The 20,349-nt window shown below is 42.1% G+C and overlaps 1 protein-coding gene across 1 annotated transcript; it reads left to right on the top strand.

Moving 5' to 3' along the window:
• Nucleotides 1-2,364: 2,364 nt before the first annotated feature.
• On the top strand, nucleotides 2,365-20,026 carry alx4a (ALX homeobox 4a). Its single transcript, XM_053865899.1, has 4 exons — nucleotides 2,365-2,707; nucleotides 12,086-12,405; nucleotides 16,656-16,784; nucleotides 16,922-20,026. Exons 1-4 carry the CDS (start codon nucleotides 2,365-2,367, stop codon nucleotides 17,240-17,242), a joined length of 1,113 nt encoding a protein of 370 aa, XP_053721874.1. The 3' UTR covers nucleotides 17,243-20,026.
• The last annotated feature ends 323 nt before the right edge of the window (nucleotides 20,027-20,349 follow it).

Here is a 20,349-nt window from a genome sequence, read left to right as displayed (position 1 = left end):
GTTGGAACTCTTCGATCATCAGTTCCAGGTTTATTTTAGCTCAAGTCTGAACTTGACGTTGAAGTTGTCCTGCAGACCAATCAGCCAGTGGGATCATTTAAAGCAAAGCATCCTAAAGGTGATGCGGCACTGATGCTTCCTGGTTGTGTTTGTTGCTCGTGCTGTGGTCACATGTTCTCCATGTGTGTACGGAGCAGATCGCCAGGATGATGCGAGCTGTCGGGGCTGCTCCCGGAGTTTACTACTTCTCCAAAAATGTTTCCAATTCTGACATGAACATCATGTCCATGTCTATTTATTTTTAAAACTCATATCTCCAAATGTCAATGAGGTGGACACAAATCTGGTCCAACCCAGGACGTACACTGACTTCATCTGAATGAAGAGCTGTCAAACCCACTTTCTTCATTCCACACTTTCTGCCAGTGACGTAAAAAAAACAACTATATTTAGATATTTCAGCCTTTGTGTCAGATATATATATATATATATATTTCCTGTATATACTACTAAAAAATCTGCCGCAAAGGCTGAAAACGGTCCTGTCACCCACTGTTGAAGAATCATTGAACAGACTGATCCAGACGGTGATCTGGATCACTCCCAAAATTGAATCATTAGTTCCTTTGTCCCATCTCATATATTTTCTGAAAGTTTCATCCAAATCTGTCCATAACTTTCAAGTTATTTTCAACACACACAGACAAACCATCACTTCCTTCTGCTTCTTCACCGTCTAAATACATTGTAAACATAACAACAGAAAGCACAGTGACGGCAGACGTCTAACTGTGTGGCGCACAGAGCTTTTAGGTTGTTTTTCAAGGTTATATCTTGGTACAACCTGAGTGCTTATTGCCCCCACAACACCGGTGCACAGGGGCTTCCGTTTTCTCTCTGATTCCCTCCCATAGTTAAGAGTTCAATTGATTTCAAATTTAAAACTGTCCAGAGTGTCCCTTGCCTCACACCAATATGGCAGAAAATGCAACAAAAAATGTCAGTAATATATAAATCATTATTATTATTATTATTACAAGACCAATAAACCAAATGACAAACATTTTTAAACAAATATTACTATTTTATTCTTACAGGCGACAAAAGCAAAATCCTTTCTGAGACTGGTGTGCGATGGCTGTGAAGCCAAATAGCAGGACTTATCTTAAATTGAATTTTGTAACATTGAATGTTTCATATAATGAATTTAATAAAAATATCATTTGAAAGAGGAGACTGTAATTACTCCTTAACATCGTCTTAAAACATTTTTCATTATTATTATTATTACAATGTATCGTTCTTGTTAAGTGATGTCATGATTGTGAGAACTGTAAGTAAAACAAGATACAGAGGCACATTCAAACATTGTTTTTCAGTTATTTATCTTGAGATACTGCTAAAATGAGGATTTCTCTTTATAAGAATTTGATTTTAAAAGTAATCCGTGACACAAAGACCTCAACTTATTGCTGTAGTTCATCATCGTCATCATTTGAATTCATATAATAACACATGCTCTGATATTATGAGGGCCACATCGATACAGGTAAAGGGCCTCATGTGGCCCCGGGGACACACTTTGCGGAGCCATCTGTGGGTGAATCTGAGCGTGTGAGGCTGAGTCTGAGTGAAAAACCAGGAAGATACAACTTTGATCTTTACAGCTATAATCTGACAGACCTTTCCTCCCGGTTCACCCCATATATATATGTTGGCGTTTCTTCCAACGTTTCTCTATGGCGTTTCAATGAACGTGAATCCGAAATGTTTCAGAACGATATGACACAAAGTAGAAAGTTAAATAAATAAATAAAAAAAGTGTCTCGTTCTGTGATGATCTCCTCTGGATCAGGAAAAGTCAGTCTGGATGCGAGGCCATAAATAAGGTCCTGAATCCGCAGTGATGAGCGGAGACGCTCCCCGCTGTTCGGAAGCGGCGGTTTCGCTCGGGGGTCCTCGGCCCGTGGGGGACAATGGTGCGAGTGTGCGCGTGGATGATGAGCGTGACCGATGAAGCGTGAAATCCCGCCTGTCCGCTCCACAGCTTTATAAATCTGCACGTGAACTAATGACATTATTGTCATGAGGCAAGACCCCCCCTCACCTCCCTCCCCCCTTCACACCCTCCGCCCCCGTTCAGTTTTCTCTGCTAAAAAGGCAGGGTTCGGATCAGATGTTCAGAACCGGAGCAGAGTTCCGAATGTAACCAGAGCCATCCGGGACTGAGAGGAAGAGGAGGAGGTGGAGGAGGAAGAAGAGAGGGCGAGTGAGACAGAGGGAGAGAGAGAGAGAGAGAGAGAGAGAGGGAGAGGAGGTTCGGACCTTCAAGTTGTTTTCTTTTTTTTTTTTTTTTTTGGAGGCATGAACAGCCAGGGCTGCTCTGCATACAGCGACATGACATCCATGGATTCGTACTACAGCTCCACGGCAGCGCCAGGCAGGGAGCACCCGCTGGACCACTTCAGGACCTTCAGCAGCGGCCCCGACACCAAATACTCGCCCGGCTCCTTCCTCTCCAGCAAAGGTCAGGGTCACCCGGAGAAGCCCAGGAGCCCTTTCCAGCAGGAGCGCCAGCCATTGGATGCCGGCGCAGTTGCACAAGGGGCTTTCAGCAAGTACCACCTCTTCAGGTCTCCGTGCAAAACCCCTCCAGAAGAAGAGGGCGCGCAGCAGGAGGCCTCCGCCGCGCTCATCTCCTGCTTCGGTGAGTTGCATACTAAGACTTTCACGTTAGACTTTCGCCATTCTAAAGACCTGATGGTCGACACGTGATCCCGGACTATTATTATATATACAACTATGGTTTTGTTTTCCACTGCAGCAGGTGCTAACATTGCACCAGAATGTGTAAAATACTCTACAATTTATTCTAATGTTGACGTATTTTAAAATCACTGCTGAGAAAGTGGGTTTGTCGAATGGATGTTTGTTTAAACGTTGTTTCAGAAGGTTTATGGTTCTATAAACGATGCGATAAACGCGATTAATGCAGTGTTTTTGTAAAATATTTTCAGTAATTGATAAAAAAAGGGTAGTGATGATCAGTGAACCGTCTAAACTACAGTGATAGAAATATTGAAATTTTGGCATACGTGTTATTACAGATATATTTTCGATGTTGTGATTGATTTTGAAGTGACAGAAAAGTCACTTGTATGACAGTTATGATTCAGGTGCGCGTCAGAAACAAACGGATAAATGCGCTCGTCTTCAACCTAAAACTAATCTACATTACCAGACCTGAAATATATAAAACAAAAGCACCGTGACACTTCTCTATCTAATGGAGATGGTTCACATTAAAAGACGATGACACCTAGAAAAAAAACTGATCCAAAATGACGCGTTTACATCACGGGCCCGTGACGCGGATTCGTCTAAAACCTATGACTTGAATTTAGTGTCGAACCCGTCCGTGCGTTTGTTGTCTTATAGTTTATAGTCTTAAACTCGATATATTTTTGAAGTCATAGTTTCCTTTTATTTTCATTTTTTAAACATCCGATACACCATTTAAAAATGATGCTATAAATAGCGAAAAATGTCCAAACATGACACTGAAATTTAGACGCAGCAAAAAAGTAATAATAAAAATAAATATTACACCATTATAATAATGATGAATTATTATTATTATATAGACATTCAAATAAGGATGTCTGTGTTTACATTTTTATTGTTGTTAATGTTCGGAAATCAAGCGTAAAAATATGTATCTGCGAAACCATGGTTCTTAAATAATATTTAATATTACATACTTAACTGTATGATTTAAAGTTAATAGGTCGAAATAAATTAGACGTCGCAGAGCGAGTACATTTAATATATAGTAAAATAGCTTTTATACAAAATAGTTTTTACAGAAATAATAAAAAAAAGAGAAAAATCTTCATTGAAGAAAGTTTTATTTGAATTAAAATGAAGGTTTTAAAGAGTTTTATTGTGGGTAACGTAAAACAAAAGTCACAAACTCAAGTCACCAATGGAAGCGAAAGGAGGCGCGAGGCCGTGCGTTGCCTTGTCGCGTGTCTCCTCCACAACATCAGCGCCGATTGAAAGTGATAATCTGCATCATTTAATCCTCGATATTGAAGTTGATTCAGACAATTGAATTAACAGGTTTTCACAGATCGTGACGTGGACTGAGGAGTTTTCACGTCACTGCTCCCACGCTGCCCCCAATTACGTCGTTGTAACGAGGGGGAATAAAACTTTGACCCTCCATTAGTGGACGCGCCGTTTCAGGGACCGGATTGGAAAAACTGAAACAGACACGCGGGGCGCTCAGGTGCGCGACTGTTGGCGGGAAGGCAGTAAAAACGCTCCGAAACCAATTCATAACAGGCTCGTTTGCCATCTGAATTATTGACTGCTTTATACAAAACGATCGGATGAGGGACGTCACATGTGCAATGTACCGTTAATGTCAATATGTTTCCATAAATATTTTATTTTATGAAAAAAAAAAAAATTGCCAACTACAAAAATGCAAAAAAAACATTTGAGACTTTTCCAGTTGTAATACATGCAACTAAAACCTTAACAAAACTTAAAAAGGGAAGGTTTTAGAGGAAATCATATTCTGATAATTGTTATTGTTAGAATTTAATTATTAGAAGCAGTATTTTGTAGCAGTTGTTTGAGGTTCTAATTCTAATTATCAGTAGCTCTGACCAGGTTTTGCCGGCTCACTATGCAAAAATAATGAAGGTCTCACATGTCAGTTTATTTACTTTCCCCTTCGGAGTCTGAGTGAACAAGGAAAAAGAAAAACCTCCCCATTAAGTAGATCCCATTAAAAATTTGGGTCAGTTACAATCGGAGTCAGCGTCTGCGCTGACATAAATTGGAAGCAGCAGAATAAATATAAATGATTCCTGATGTTTTTATTGGACGATTCCAGTGTATCTTTGTGTTTCCTGGCTCGGGGACTTTATCCAAACTGTGTTTTTACATGAGGGCTGGCGCGGATGTGGCGTTTGCGGCTGAATCTTCATGTAGAGGTGAAGTGATGACTGACCTTGGGTCAGCTGTCGACAACAGGGGCCAGCGTGCTCAAGGACAACACGGCGTGTCATCTGCGTACAGGAGAGTGAGAGGACACAAACATAATGTTCTCCAAGTGTCTTTGATAGCAAGAGTGGACCGTTCCACAGCAACTTCTCATATACCACTTCACTACCGTGGCCACAGGAAACTACAGTTTCACCACATGATTATACAAAGGACAAATTGTATTATTAAAAATGTGTTTACTTTACTTTCTTAGCTCCTCTGAGCATTACCTCTGCTACATTCACTTCCAGACTTAGTACTGATATTTGTTAGCATTCGACTCCTACTACTTTACTTTCAACTGTGAATGTCATCACACTATCATACCACCTTTTCACCCCCATTCATCAGACAGTACTTTTCTACCCCAACTTCTACTTCTTCTTATTGATATTCTGCTTTTACTGCATCTTCTGCAGTATCTCTAGTTTCACTACAAATATTGCTCCAAGGACAACAAAAGCTTCTTCCGCTATTTCAGCTAACACCTTTCAGTATTACTGCATCTATACTACGCACTTGAAATATACAAAATAAAACCCTACACCTTAAAATACTGTCACTTCTTTAGCTTCTAAAGCTGTCATTTTTACTACTGAAATGTACTATTAAAATAGTTACCGACCAATATCACTATTACAACTACTCATACTACTTCGACTGCCATGACTACCATCACATCTGCTTCTATTATTACTACCACAAAGAGCTACTATTACAACCAATTGTTTTCCCACTCTTTAACTCCTTATCCAACCACTACTTACACAGCAACTACTACCACAGCAACAATAACAACAATATTAATCATAATTCTGATATACAGTACATAACTTCAACTGCAACCACGACCTGACTTCGACAAAATACTGCAGCTGTTGCACTTACTTTTTAGTCCAATATATATGTAAAACAAAGTTCAGTCTTTTCATGTTTATTAATTATTTGTCATTTATTTATTAATTTATTTTCTACTGTACTGTATATTTGCATGATCATTAATATTACTTTTTTCTGCTTAAACACCATGCGCCTTGGTTGTATCAATGCTCATAATTTTGAATGTACCATAAGTGGGTGGGAGGGAGGGTTGGTGGTTTGTTTTTGTTACGTTTTTTTTTTTTCTTTTTCTTTCTACTCTGTTATTTGGCAGAATTCACCTCATGGCCTTGATATCATGTTTTGCTGTTTTGTGTTCTGCCAAAAAAAACAATAAAAAATAAAATAATAAAATAAAATAAAAAATAAAATAAAATAAATACATAAAATCACAAAAATGAAGAATAATAACAATAAACATTAAGTTAAGTGTATTTTTCTCTAGTAGTTCCAATCCATATTGTTTTGTTTTCACTTGCTTTTAAAGATCAGAGTCAAATTTATTTAATGACATAGTTAAAAACTCAACTTTAGAATAGTGACCCAGGATTGTAACATGACACCAAAGGTAGCCCATCAGTGGTGGACTCTCTGTCGGACAATAAAATGGCAAAGTGTCCTCTGGAGACTCCAGCAGACACTCATCCTGGAGCAGCCACCTCTTGGTGGTTGTGACTCCCCAGAGACGGCTCTCTTCCACGTTTGATGTTTTGGTGTCTCCTCTCCGTGTCTGAGGCTGCTGACCTTTAGCTCGGCCTTCCTGTCTTCCATACGGAGGAGGAGGAGGAGGAGAAAGAGCAAAAACCAGCTCCTCTGGAACCAGAGAAAATCCATTCGCAGCAGTGTAAAGTCACCACTGCTCTGTGCAACTTTTAACTGCATCTCCGTCACACACAGACACGTCCAACACACACTTTATTTAAAGGTTGTTTTCAGAATCACGAGATAAAGCACTGTGTGAGAGGTGAACTCACTTCACGATGAGGACTTCATGTAGGACTCAACTGTCTAGTCACAGTTTAACATTTTGCCTCCACTGAACAACATCTCACAGATATCCATACAAATCTGAATGCACCGCAGGTGGGGACCCCCACGACAGGTCACCACAACCACTGGTCTACGAACACTGAGACTGCTTTAACTCACACACACCTTGACTAAATACTGTTCAGCAAAATGATCTGAAAATGACTTTATAAACTCAACTATAATGTCTAATATTAGAGTTTAAAGAGCTGTAACTTATATAACACATAGATAAGCAGATTTATTTTAATTATTTAACAGCAGGATTTAATAATATCGGATGCTTTGGCCGCAGTAAAGTTTTCATTTGCCAATTTATCTGACATCCTTTTATTAAATAAATTTATTTTATTTTTATATGCATTTTTTTTTATTCTTCTCTTTAGGCGACAGATGAATTTATTGACACTAAAATGGAAAGCTTGGCGTACATTAAAAAAATGTACATTTGTCACTGACCTCGCCAAGTGTGTCGCACTTCCATCATAAGAAACAACAGTCAAGTGTCTGGAGTGCTTTTCACTGCCAAAGCAGCCTGTTATCCCAGAACAAATGAGCAGTGATGCAGGTTCAGCTGCAGTCGCTCCCAATGCTCTCATGATCGCTCTACTTCCAAAAATTAATTGACAAATAAATCTTCCCTCATCACCTCCATTTTCCTTTGTGCTGTCAGAACAAAACTTCATTTAAATGTCCATCTGAAGTGGGAGATTTGAGCGTTAATAAAAACCAGTCGCGAGTGCAGACCGAGGAGACACGCTGGAGCGAGTCGCTGACTTGAGTGGAGGTGACAGGCCTCGGGATCGGTTTACCATTTAGCTATAAGTTTGGCGGAGCAATTTACATTGGGCTGCTCTGGCAGGTCTGAGTGCGAAACTGCCGCTGGAGTCCAGAAGTGCAAGGTTTGGAGATTAGTTTGGGAAACATGACGGAGCTGATCAGCCAGAGCTTAGTTTTCCATCCAGCACATGTCGATTTCAGCGGCGCAGATTTGAACTTAACTGACTGCAGAGTGACTTGTGTGTTTCCCCAGGGAATGGACGCTGCATTCATGACTTCAGCATTATTTTTGGCAAACCAGCTCACACAACCATTAAAAATAAAAACAACAGAGAAGCTCTAGAGAAGAAAAGAAAAGACGCTCTACATTCACTGTGCTGAACATATTGAGGAGAAATAACGGAGCGTTTTCAACCAATAAATGTAATTATTGAAAAGTAATCTATAGAAAAAACATGTTATAAAGTAGCTGTGATATAAAGGGCCTCAGATTTGGATCTAAATTTCCCAACATTCAATGGATGTGTATTTTTCTCAGTCAATAAAATGAAACCTGGATGTACAGTGGCATCCCCAGGTTAAAAAAATATCTTCTTCTCAGAATAGGTTTTTTTTTTATTCATTTTATTTCAGTTATTGTAATATGTAGCCAAGGACGATATATTCCAAAACATCCTACAAATCTCTGTTAAACAGATGTTTTGGCATATATTTTGTTACAAGTTATGTAACTGACAAAGTAAGGAGTCGCAAAAGAGTGGAGTCTGAAATCAGGTGAGAATTTCACAGTTTTAGAGTTTAAAACAAGTTTAAAAATCAAGATTGATGTTATGCATGTGGTTTGTTGAGAGTCTAACATCTAACCAAGTTTGTTAATAGTCCAAATATCTCATCACACTTTACTTTAAAATCACTTGTATGTGAAAATGATGGAAGACTGGATAGAGGGACGTCTTTTAAGACAATCTATAACAAGTTGTTTTTTCACTTGTTCTATTGGCAGTTTTTTTTCACTCATTTCACTGTACTTTTACACCAAGTGGGTTGAGATATTTTGACTGAAGAAAGAACTAACTAGTTCATGAATCCCTTTGTTTTTATAGTTGTTGACACACAAACCATCAACTAAAGCAAAACTAGGATTTTTGTTCGGTCCAAGACACATTTGGAAGTGAAGACAGTGAGAGAGAAGAAAACACTGGAGCAGTGATTTATCAGGTTCTTTGTCTTCGTACGCTGGCTGTGAAACCTTCTGCCTGCAGAGATCGATCATCTCCCTTCAGTCAGCAGAGTTGGATTTCAAAAGTCTACTCATCACGTGCGCGACCAAGAAACTCATGCAGCGGGAGGAAAGATAATTCTTCAGAATTGCTCTCAAAGAATAATGTTAGCGTCTCATGAAAACAAAACAATTAGGAACAAAAGCTTTTTGAAAGGAAAACAAGCTGGTTAACTCAGTTATCTGCCGGGTTGGATGCTGCGACTTCAGGATGTTGGAGGGCCACATGCTGACTTGGCTTCCCGAAAATCCTGCCCTCAATAAGCAGCAGAAGTCGATGGATGGAGAAAAGCCAGGTTTTCATGTTGAGGAGGGCAATTACTTTTCCTCGCTGGCCACATGAAAAACCCACGCTGTTGTCGGGGGAGACCAAACAGTCTGTTATTAAATCGCCAAAAAAGTTACGTGATACGCAAAAAAAAGGACAGTGGGTAAAGAAGGAGCTCATTAAAAAGTGTACCTTTGTCATAAAACAAATTCAGAATGCACTCATTTGCTCAAAAAATAAACTAAATTTAAATAAATTATTGACAAGAAAAAAAGTGTAATATTATGGAATACGCAAATGTCTTCTAAAATATCCTTTAAAGTATGTTTGAAATGCAGAAAAATATACAGAAACATATTTTCACTTATTTTAACAAAATAATAACAAAATACTAGCTGTCAATTGAGGATAATAAGAAAGGTGCGAGTTAATGCGGCTTTAAATTTATCATGGAATAAATTCACTAAATTGACAAAACATACATGACACAGATAACACATTAAGGCGATAACTAAAGAATGTAATTCTTTCATTCAAATAATTCTGAATATAGTTTCACATCCTTTCAGTGGCTAATAGTTCCACTAAGTTCCTCAAATTTCCAAAACAGTTGAACGTTCTGATTCGGTAAAACAGGAAAACCAGTCTTCCGAATTGCCAGGAAACGAACGGCCTCAGTGGAGCAAACTCCCTTTATTTACGTTTCTCACAGTTTGGGATGTTTTCTCCCCCAATAATCTCCTGATTTACAGTGTTTCATTTTTACACAGTGAACTGACCCGAGTCAGTGAAGAGTCTGGACGCTCCGCTGGTGCTTCACTGCCACTTAAACAACACTTTGAAGTTATTGTGGCCCCAAAATGAGTCCCCATGGGTGGATGCTGCTGTCGCTGGCTTCAGATGAGAATTATTATCTTCTGAACAGACTCTTGAAGATGAAGTGAACCACAAAGTATGTCATCTTTTAATATGACAACCGCCGAGTGACAGGCTTCTCTGCAGATGATCCATCATCGAAAAAACTGCACGTCTGGGCTTCGGGCGTTCATAAACATCACTTATCTGGGCTCAACATTATTCAGGTTTTTGCCTTATGAAAATAAACAAGTAAATCCTGACTATGGCATCTGAAGGAACTACGTTAGGATCCACCTTTGCCCTCAAATTGAAGCTTCTTAGCCTGGCAGTGCAACATCAGCTCCACTCCATAGTTGATCCCAGCGTTGGGTTCGTAGCGTAGCAAAGTGTGAGCTAAAAGTGTGCTGAAAATAACAGACTAAAATAAAAGCTAACCTGTATTGCCAACATGATGCCGCAAATATCATTTTCACTGCAAAAACTAGGTTTGTTTAGCCTTATTTTTAGTCAAAATATCTCATCCCACTTGAGTTGAGATACACTCACTTTATAAATGAAAGATGCTGGGACTTCCTTTAAATATGTTGTTTTCCTTTTATCATGAAATAAGCGAAAAAAAAAAAGTCTGCCATTAGAACAAGTGGAAAAACAAAATATTTAAGATTGTATCGTCTTAAAAGTCTCTCGATCTTTCTGAAATAACATTTTGGACATCATTTATAATGTGAATTATCTTAAATCAAGTGGGATGAGATATTTTGACTAAAAATAAGACTAAACAAACTGGAGTTTTTTTCATTGTAAAAGATCCATTCCACCAGAATTATTATAACTAAGAGCTGTGGTAGTGCATTATGGGGCTTGTATGATGGGAATTCATAATAGACACGATCAAGCTACGTCGCAGGCCACATGAAACAATGTCATGACCCAGATGTGGCCCACAGGCCTTCCTTTTGATATGCCGGTTTTCAAAGCTTGAATTATAGCTTGTTGTTGGGATGCAGATTAAAAAATAAGAGTTCATACCACTATCAGACATCATTTTAATATCGAGCGAAGTGTTTCAGTCTGTTTTCGTTTCATGAAAGGACCCAGCAAGCGTGTGGCTTCGAGCTGTTTTTCCTGCTGTCGTCCAACGGTTGTCTCATGAGGGCGGATGTAATTAAAGCACAAAAGTGACTCTGTAACCAAGATCTAAGACGTTTGGAAGAAAATACACTTTGTCCTCGTAACATACACAATTTCCAGAGCCAAAATTCACTGATGATTTTTCCACAGTTTACTTCCCCTCCAGGGTCGATATAAAGCTTTTTTTCAGTATGAATCGGTGGGTTATTTTCTGACCAGGTAACATGATTCTCTCGCTGATCTCAGTTGGTTCAGATATTTTTATGCATCTATGCTCATGGCTCTTGTCAGGTTAGCCCCTGGAGGTGTTGGTGCTTCAGCAAAATAACCAGTGCTGAGTCAGCGACCGGCCGCCGTGTCCTGAGTCCATGTTGGGAGATGTTCATCCCTGTGATGTTACTGGATATCTCACATTTGCTCAGTGTCACATAAACGTCGAGTCCGTGTGAGAATTGTGACAAATTGTAGTTATTTGGAGTGTGAACAGACGTGGCTGGTGAGATGTTACATGAGAGGAAATAAAGGTTCTGAGGAACAGTATACGAGCAGCCCATGACGTCCCCTCATATCCAAACATATTGCTTGTAATTGCATTTCATTTTTTTTTAACCTTTCGTCTGGGTCTTTGGTTTGTTTTTCATCACGACTCAGATTGAAGACAGAAAGTTATGAAACAAGACACGTAGCCCAGCTCAAGTCAAATGGGGTACATGGGCGTCTTGGGGAACACAACACATGTCTAAACTTAAGGTACATTTGCCATTCAGCTTCACTGACGCGACAAACTTTCCCTTCATTTTCAGATAAAGACAATTCAGAATTGACAGACTCCAACTTGACCTCCATCTCAGACCACGGCGGGATGGACCCCACCTACCTGAGTGTGAAAGACCAGGTTGTCAAGGCGACTTCCGAGCGACCGCTGGGCACCGATCTGGCCAACTCTCTCGACAAGTCGGACGGCGCCGACAGCAACAAGGGAAAGAAGAGACGCAACCGCACTACCTTCACAAGCTATCAGTTGGAGGAGCTGGAGAAGGTCTTCCAGAAGACGCACTACCCAGATGTTTACGCCCGAGAGCAGCTGGCACTGAGGACCGACCTGACCGAGGCGCGGGTGCAGGTAAATGATTTTTATACCTACAGAATGAGGCTATATACTGCAAGCAAGAAGTGGCAGCAAGTACACACCAGCAGTGGCAGGAGCAACGCAAGCTCCAACATCTGCAGCTCTGCAGAGATAACGTCACTCACAGAACAACATAAGAGATTTATCTGGTCACGTTGGGGGAAGAGGAGGAGGGGAGCGGGGGAGTAAGTGAGGCCAGGGGGCCCACAGGGCTGAGGTCTGAGCTGCCTGGGCCTCATATGTTCAGATTCAGACTTTCATCAGCTCACAATGAGCCTGCTGTGGAATCAACAACAGTGGTCTTTTTTGTTTGGTTTCCTGAGTTGTTGTTTTTTTTTTTTTTTGCGGATTATCCGTCAAACCTGGAGCGTGCAGACCTCCCTCAGAGACCCCGACGGTCATCTTCCGGCCTGATTTACATAGAGCGATTCTTCTCGGACTGATCGCGGTACGGAGACACATGTCGGGTTCGTGTGTCCCGTCGGACGCGGGTGTGCGGCACATGTGCGCCTGTGTGTGTGTGCTCACCAAATCCCCAGGATTCTCAGTGTTTTTCTTTCATTAACTTCCTGTTCAGACAAGAATGTGTCCCCGCTGAGGTCTCCAGGGTAGGTGTGAAACCCTTCCCGAGAGCCTTGAGGCAAGTTCGTGTTTGATATTTGGAGCCAAGTAGGACGCAAGCCACGAAAAGTTCTCTTACAATGAAAAACAAACAGAGATGTACTCAAGAGCAACTATCTCAGACTATCGTCAGATGGCTTTAGCTTTAAGCCTTATGTCCCCTCCCCAGAGTCCTCTTAAAGACTCAAGTTAAAAAGGTAAAAAGAAAGCCAGAAAACTGGGCTCAGTACTTCAGCAGACAAGTGACAGATCATCAACATATACCAGGCATCTGAAGGGCAGAATACGTGTGAAGACTGTTCTCCCCTGACAGGAGTATCAGTGCATCTGAGCCCTGCACATTCTATTACTGCTGACATAAAAAGGCTCTTTAAGGTTCGGAATTGTTTGCTTATTTTGCCTTTCAAAGAGATGAAGTAGGATCACATCCACTACAGATACACAGGAGGGTCAGAGGTCAAGTGTCAGGGGTCATAAAAACATGGAATCACTGAGTCTGGATACCTCAATGAGTGCAGAGACTGTCTAGCATGAGAGACACAAGTCTGGCGTGACAGAAAAAGACACTAGGAACCTTAAAAGTGAAGGGTTTTCACATGAAATACTGATTTGTTAGGGTTAGATTACAAGCAACACAAGCATAAGCATTGTTGTTGGCGTCACTAGTGAGGCACAAGTCATTTACAATTTCGTACTAGTCTTTACTAGTCTAACTTTAACTAGAGAGACCGTCAGGAATGCTGAGATGGAAGGTACTGTGGTACAGACCACACCTGATGACGGTAATGTTGACAAGACTCAGTAGGGTTTGTGTTTTTGTGACACTGTTTTATTGCCCACAGTAGAAAGCTCACTAGAAAAAAAGATACTCCTTGAATCACCCATGGAAATAAAGGTTTGTGAATAGAATGAATAGTCAACTTAGTACTGTCCAGGGTTGCAGGGCGTGCTGGAGTTTATCCCAGTGGTCATTGGGCGAGAGGCAGGAATACACCCAGGAACGGTGGCCAGTCCATCGCAGGGCACACACCCCATTCACACACATACACCTAGGAGCAATTTTACAGTGTCCATTTAACCTAGTGAGCATGTCTGTGGGAGGAAACCGGAGTACCAGAAAAAAAAACTCACTCAGGCACAGTTGGCACAAATTGGTCTGGAAAGTTCAGACGAGCACAGGAGGAGGTGAAGCTGCTTTCATCTGGTGAAGAGCTGCTCAATTGTAGTGCTGGTCAGCGGTGGAGCTCGTGCCACCTCCAGGAGTGGCCACGGAGGGGTATTTTATTCAACAATATATCTGTCCACCACCACCAGCTCTCTGTTGCAATTACTGGAGTTGCATGCAAAGTGTTGGAGAGAGCAAATTTAAGGAGGGAATATGGGAAATTGAAAAGTGAGATGGATTAGAAGGTTTGTTTGCGCTTTCCTTTTTAATTTCCTGAAGCTTCGAGCTCCAGCTCTCAGATGTTGTCTCTTCCTAAATTAAAGAAGCACGAAGGGCCAAGAATATAATCCAACTTTCTGGATGCTTTTGTCTTCAGTCGCACCTCCCACTGAAGTTCATGTTCAGTGGTGATGGAGGAGCTGAGCCAGAATTGTCACCCACCGCTTGTGCGGACTCTCCAGCGCCGAGTCTGTTGGCCATTACAGAGGAACACAGTTTCGTGTTGCACTCTCGGCGTTGTGACAGTAATTGGTAAAGACCTTGACAGCTTAAGTAGCTGGTGGACTTTCAATGAGGCTTTATTTATGTTTCAGCCAAAGAGAGCGAGAGCAGAGAAATGCCAAACTGGCCCCAGCAGGAGAGCTGTAGCCGGCTCACAGGACTTTGAAGTGAGAGAGCCGCCCGGAGGATTGATAACCCACCTCTGCTGTCAGTCACGTCAGCTTTCAAACCAAAGTGAAAACCAAATCCGAGGCTGAGCCTGGCTTCAGTTTTCCGACACCCCCAAAGCACCAACAATGCGACGGAAACACTTGTGACTGGAGTTGGTGCTTATTAAGTACCATTTTCCCTGTCTTCCCCTCAAAACCCCCCGAAAAGCAAAACAAAATGGTGGATAACGTGATAAAAAAAATGTGTATTTTTTAAGCTGAATTATGACATGAAGTTTTCGTTTCGTGTGCTTTTACGTGCCGGTGCCAAAGGGCGCCGCTCTCTTCCGCCGTTTTCTCAGCTTCACCAGGCTCTTTATTGTTGCTGTTTGGATTGTACTCGGATGCAGATTGTTGTTAAACATTGAAACACGTCATGGATATTTTCATGTTAATTTAATTTTTCCACTTATTACTTTAAAAACTAATCAGATCGAGAAGTATTACTCACATCGTGCCAGTTAAAATGTTTTCAATACTTGCAGATAGTACTACTAGTATATATTCAGAACAAGGCACTGGAAAACATTTTTTGTTTTGCTTTCCATTAATAATAACAATAATAATAATAATAATAATCATAATAATGTTCAATAGAAAGTTCAACCTATTCCTCTGCTATTTTTTTCAGTTGAAAAAGTACATTTACCATCTTGATATAATTATATTTTATTTACATTAATGATCGAATTCAAATGAGTAACCTCTTGGAACTCGCTTGAGCAACAAACACCCAATCTTGAAGTTAAGACCACACCAACCAACTGGAGAGTGTTGAGACCAAGAGTAGATCCAGGTTTTTGGAAATCAAGACCAAGAGGAGCCTGAAGCATTTGGAGGTCCAAGACCGAGACAAGAGCAAGACAGTAGATATACAAATACCAATGATGACAGTTTTCTCTGTCGGTCTCGACCGGTCTTGAATATAAAAACCGAGTCGCCCAGTCCGAGACCGAGACAAGGCAGAGTAAAAATGCATTTGAGGTGAGACGTGAAAAAAATGGTCTTGGGACCAGTCTCAGGACCAAGACCAAACTGGAGTACTACAAAACTGCACACACTAAACAAATAAGGAAATTAGTAAACTGGAGGGAACCGATTGGGACGAAAAATAGATACGAAACTGAAGCTGAAACACGACTACTGTTCCCCCGAAAATAGCGATTCAGTTTCTTGTGAAAATGGCTGTCAATGTGGAATTGTTTCGATAAAAAAATCTGACTAATAGATAGGATTCACTCCGAATTGGTATCTTTAGATAAGTAAACAACTCATACTTTATCCTATGAAAGAAACACGCAGTATACTGTCCTGATGTTGGTGGGCTACTCTGTGCAGTTTGAAGGAATTCATTGTCTTCAAATTGCCAGCAACATTTGGTTTCTGAGTTCTCATGTGTCTCTGTTTACATCAGCCAGTTACAGGACTTACAGGCTAAAGCTAAAAGGCTAACCACACTGCGGGTTATTTTCCTTGTGTGCCCAGGCATTCTGCAAACAAATGTTTTGTATTTGAACGTCAGTGATGATTATAGTGACCGGGGAGCCGTGCCTGCGCTTGTCAGAGCAAATAAGCAGCGATGGAGACGAGTGTTTACAGTGCACAAGGGGAGGCTGTTTACAAAATTTGCTTCCTTCACGACATATCAGTAACACCCTCAAATACGTCTGCTCCACTTCATTGCGTTTCGTCAGCTCGGAGACATTCACGCACACATGGCTAACCGTCATCTTGAATGTGCTCTGCAGGTCTGGTTCCAAAACCGAAGAGCGAAATGGAGGAAGCGAGAGCGTTTCGGCCAGATGCAGCAGGTCCGAACGCACTTCACCACCGCGTACGAGCTTCCGCTCCTCACGCGCCCAGAGAACTACGCACAGGTGAGACTTCAATTCCCGAAGCTGATCTTGTTTAGAGCCTTCAATGAGTCACTGGACAGAGGGTCCAACAGGTTGGGACTCAGCTCAGAATGAAATGGAAAGCCAACACTGATATTCTCTTCCTTCACGCCATTTAGATCCAGAACCCGTCCTGGATCGGCGGCAGCAGCGCGGCATCACCAGTGCCAGGCTGCGTCGTGTCCTGCGACACCGTGACTCCGTGCATGACCCCTCACCCGCATTCAGCCAGCGGGGTGACCGACTTCCTGGGTGTGCCCAGCCCAGGGGGTCACGTGGGTCCCACGCACATGAGTGGCCTTTTCGGGGGATCCCCCGGCATGGCCACCGGCATCAATACGTACGATCTCAACATGGACCCCGACCGCAAGACTTCCAGTATAGCTGCTTTGCGCATGAAGGCCAAAGAGCACAGTGCTGCCATCTCCTGGGCCACATGATCTGCTGGAACATGTTGGAGGAGGGACAATGTTGGATCCCCCACAGATGAACACGGCGTGGTGACGGGGCACTGGACTCTGACAGGAAACGCCCTCAGAAAACAGCTGACATAAATATGCAACTGAAGATTTGAGTTTTTCCAGAGGAAGCGCTGAACTGAAATTATTTTAAATGAATTCTCTAATTGTTCAAATACAGGAAAACGGTTTGAGTGTTGCTTTTTGTTGAGGATTTTTTCGTTTTGTTATTTAAAATTTGAGTTGCTTAAGCTGAACTGCAAACAAGATTCAATCCCTCTCAAAAAAACCGAGGATGTCTTCACGTGTTAAAAGACAAATACGGCGTATTTAAGTGCAGAGAGGGCGACACCTGTGGCACCGACTCTGCCAGCTGACGACCAGGAAGCGATGTTTAGGAACCAGAGGGACGCAGCGGGCCTGCTGCTCCGAGGGCTGGGGAGCCTGGGAGCGCCGGCCTCCGTCCAAACAGACCCAGCTCTGTCTTCAACAAGACCAACTCAAAGAGGACACAACTTCACCCCCTTGCATTTCCACCCTCGGGAGCATTAGCGAGCGAAGTGCCTAGTAGTCACTCAAAGTTGCCAGAAATAACAGGAGAAGCAGCAGCAGCCACCTTTGAACGGAGCGGAGCGCTGGAGTTTGTGTCAACACAGAAAGGACGTCTACAAGTTTCATCTTTGAAACTCTGCGTTGGGCCGTGTCTGCTGAGCAAGGAAACATGAAGCAGTGCTGGGTTCAGTGTTTTTGCTCTTTCAACACATTTCTGTCTCGGTAGAAAATGGAGGACGTGCTTCCAAAACGCTAAAAGGATGGAAGCCATTATTGACACCACGACGACGTTTTGATCGCCGCAACACAAACCATGCCACGCAGATTACTTCCAAGTTTGAGTCACTTTCTTTTGAAGAATTTCCAGATCTAGAGCAACAAACATGTTACAGTTTTTACGGTTTGATTCCCTGATGTATTAAGCCATCACCTTGAGTATTGATCAAGTCATCGATCACCAATATTTCAGCCATTTTAAAACCAGCTAGTTGGGTATTTTTATGAAAAGCACTGACGTCGGGTAATCTAACTGGCATTTAAGGGGTTAAAACCACAACCCACAAACTGTCCAGAACTATTAACCATGAGAATTATTTAAGATTGACTGTCGGAAGAGAGACAAATTGTGCCATATACACCGAGACTGGTGAACCAGGCGTGACAAAAGACAGGGCTCGTCTTATACTGAGGCATATCGGTTTCACTTCAGTCAGTCATTCAAAAAAAGGACGATTTTGACAGAGACACTGTTGTGTGAAGTTCAGTGGCTTCATCAAAGTATGTTTGGAATGTCTTTTAAGGAGAAATACTTTCATTTAAAAGAACCACATTACATCGATGTCGCACCATCTGTGCACAAGCAGCATCGTATTAAAACCCTTCTACTACGTTTGGCATTAAACACCATGAAGCAGATCTGCCCTCAGAATTGGAGGATTCTTCATATACTTTGGTTATGAAGAGAATTATTTAAAACACTTGCTAAAGCCACCAAACCCATGTAAGAACTACCTATATATGTATGTGCTGCAGAGTATCAGCCACCCTTTTAGTCACATCAAGACAATCCTGAAGTGAGAGACCCTCACACTCAAGCACAACTTCCTGTTGAGTACGACGCTTGCGGATTTGAAAATCTGTTCACACACAAATAGTACAAAAAAGGCAACAGTCTTACATGAGTCTACTGTTTCTTCTTGAATACCCTGGTGAGTCCACCACAACTACAGCGACAGAAATATCAGGCGGAGCTTAATCCATGAGAGATCTATTTTTTCGGAAGGGCTTGAAACTAAAAGCAGAACAAAGGGCATCGCGGTTTCCGCGAGCAAACCTGATACGGTGTGGTGCACCTTCAGGCAGAGCAACCATTGCTAATTCTCTAAACGGAACCACATTGGCAAGCAGGTACGAGTTTCAGGGGGCAACCTGTAACCTGCCAGAGCAGTTCGGATTCTCGGTCCAAATCCAAAGCATATGGATGGTCCGGACCTTTGAGCGAAAACCTTAAAACTAAGGGAATCTGCCTTTAAAAAAAAAAAAATCTGGGGCCCCCTTTTGCTCTGGATGAGGGGTTGGATGGAGGGCGAGCCGTGAGGGCGTCTGCTGTGTTCCGGTGTTCTGGGAAAAGGACAGTGCACACAGCTGTGCTCAGGGGCTAAATGCAAAACAAACATGCCTCACACATGCTTCCCCCTCAGCTGTCAGGGCTCTGCTTTCAAAGACCCCCCCCCAATCCACACACACACAATGCACTGTGCCTTCTCCTCCGCTCACCGTCCACTCGTTGCAGGGCTCCGGCTCAGTGGCAACGCACAGCCAAACCAGGAAGGCTTTTTAATTAATGTTGAGCCCTGCGGAGGCTGCAGGATTGTGTGTCAGGACGGACAGGACCGCGTGTGAGGACAACTCACTGACCAGTGTCCAGTAGCTCAGGTTGTCCACTAGTTTCCTTCTATGGCTGTCCTCTATTTATGCTATGTCTTGTTGATTGGTAGCGACAATTCTCCAGCAAACGTTTCACCAAAAAGCCGTCGCTCCTGTCGCCGCGCCACCAAAATGATCTCACTTTAATACTACTGACGTCAGGCAAGCGGCAGAGCAGGTGTGCTTTTATATATAAGGTCTCGTGTTTGTTTGTGGTGCATGCAAAACGGAATGAAATGTTTTACTTTGTTTCCGTTTTTTTTTTTAAGTAGGTCTGTTACCTTTGATTATCAAAAAGTGTTTTGTGGCTCCAAGCTCTTTTCTGTATGTTTTGGATTGGGTGATTAAAATACAATAAGTTATTGCACTTGGTCCTGACTTTTTATTTTCGCAGAACTGGGGGAAAAACGATGGAATTAAAGCATGTCAACTTGGACGTCGATCCTCGGCTCAGCCTTGTTCAAATCTCCTGTTGTTTGAGAACTGAATCTTCAGCTTTACCACATCACATCAGAATAAATCCCAACGCTGAGCCATCGCTCGAGGTCTCCTCAGAAATCCCCTCACAGTTCCGAGCTTTGAAGGGACGCAAGTGCTGAAACGAGATCGCA

Source organism: Synchiropus splendidus, chromosome 5 (assembly GCF_027744825.2).
Source record: "Synchiropus splendidus isolate RoL2022-P1 chromosome 5, RoL_Sspl_1.0, whole genome shotgun sequence".
NCBI classification, from domain to species: domain Eukaryota; kingdom Metazoa; phylum Chordata; class Actinopteri; order Syngnathiformes; family Callionymidae; genus Synchiropus; species Synchiropus splendidus.
This window is presented reverse-complemented; position numbering and strand designations above follow the sequence as displayed.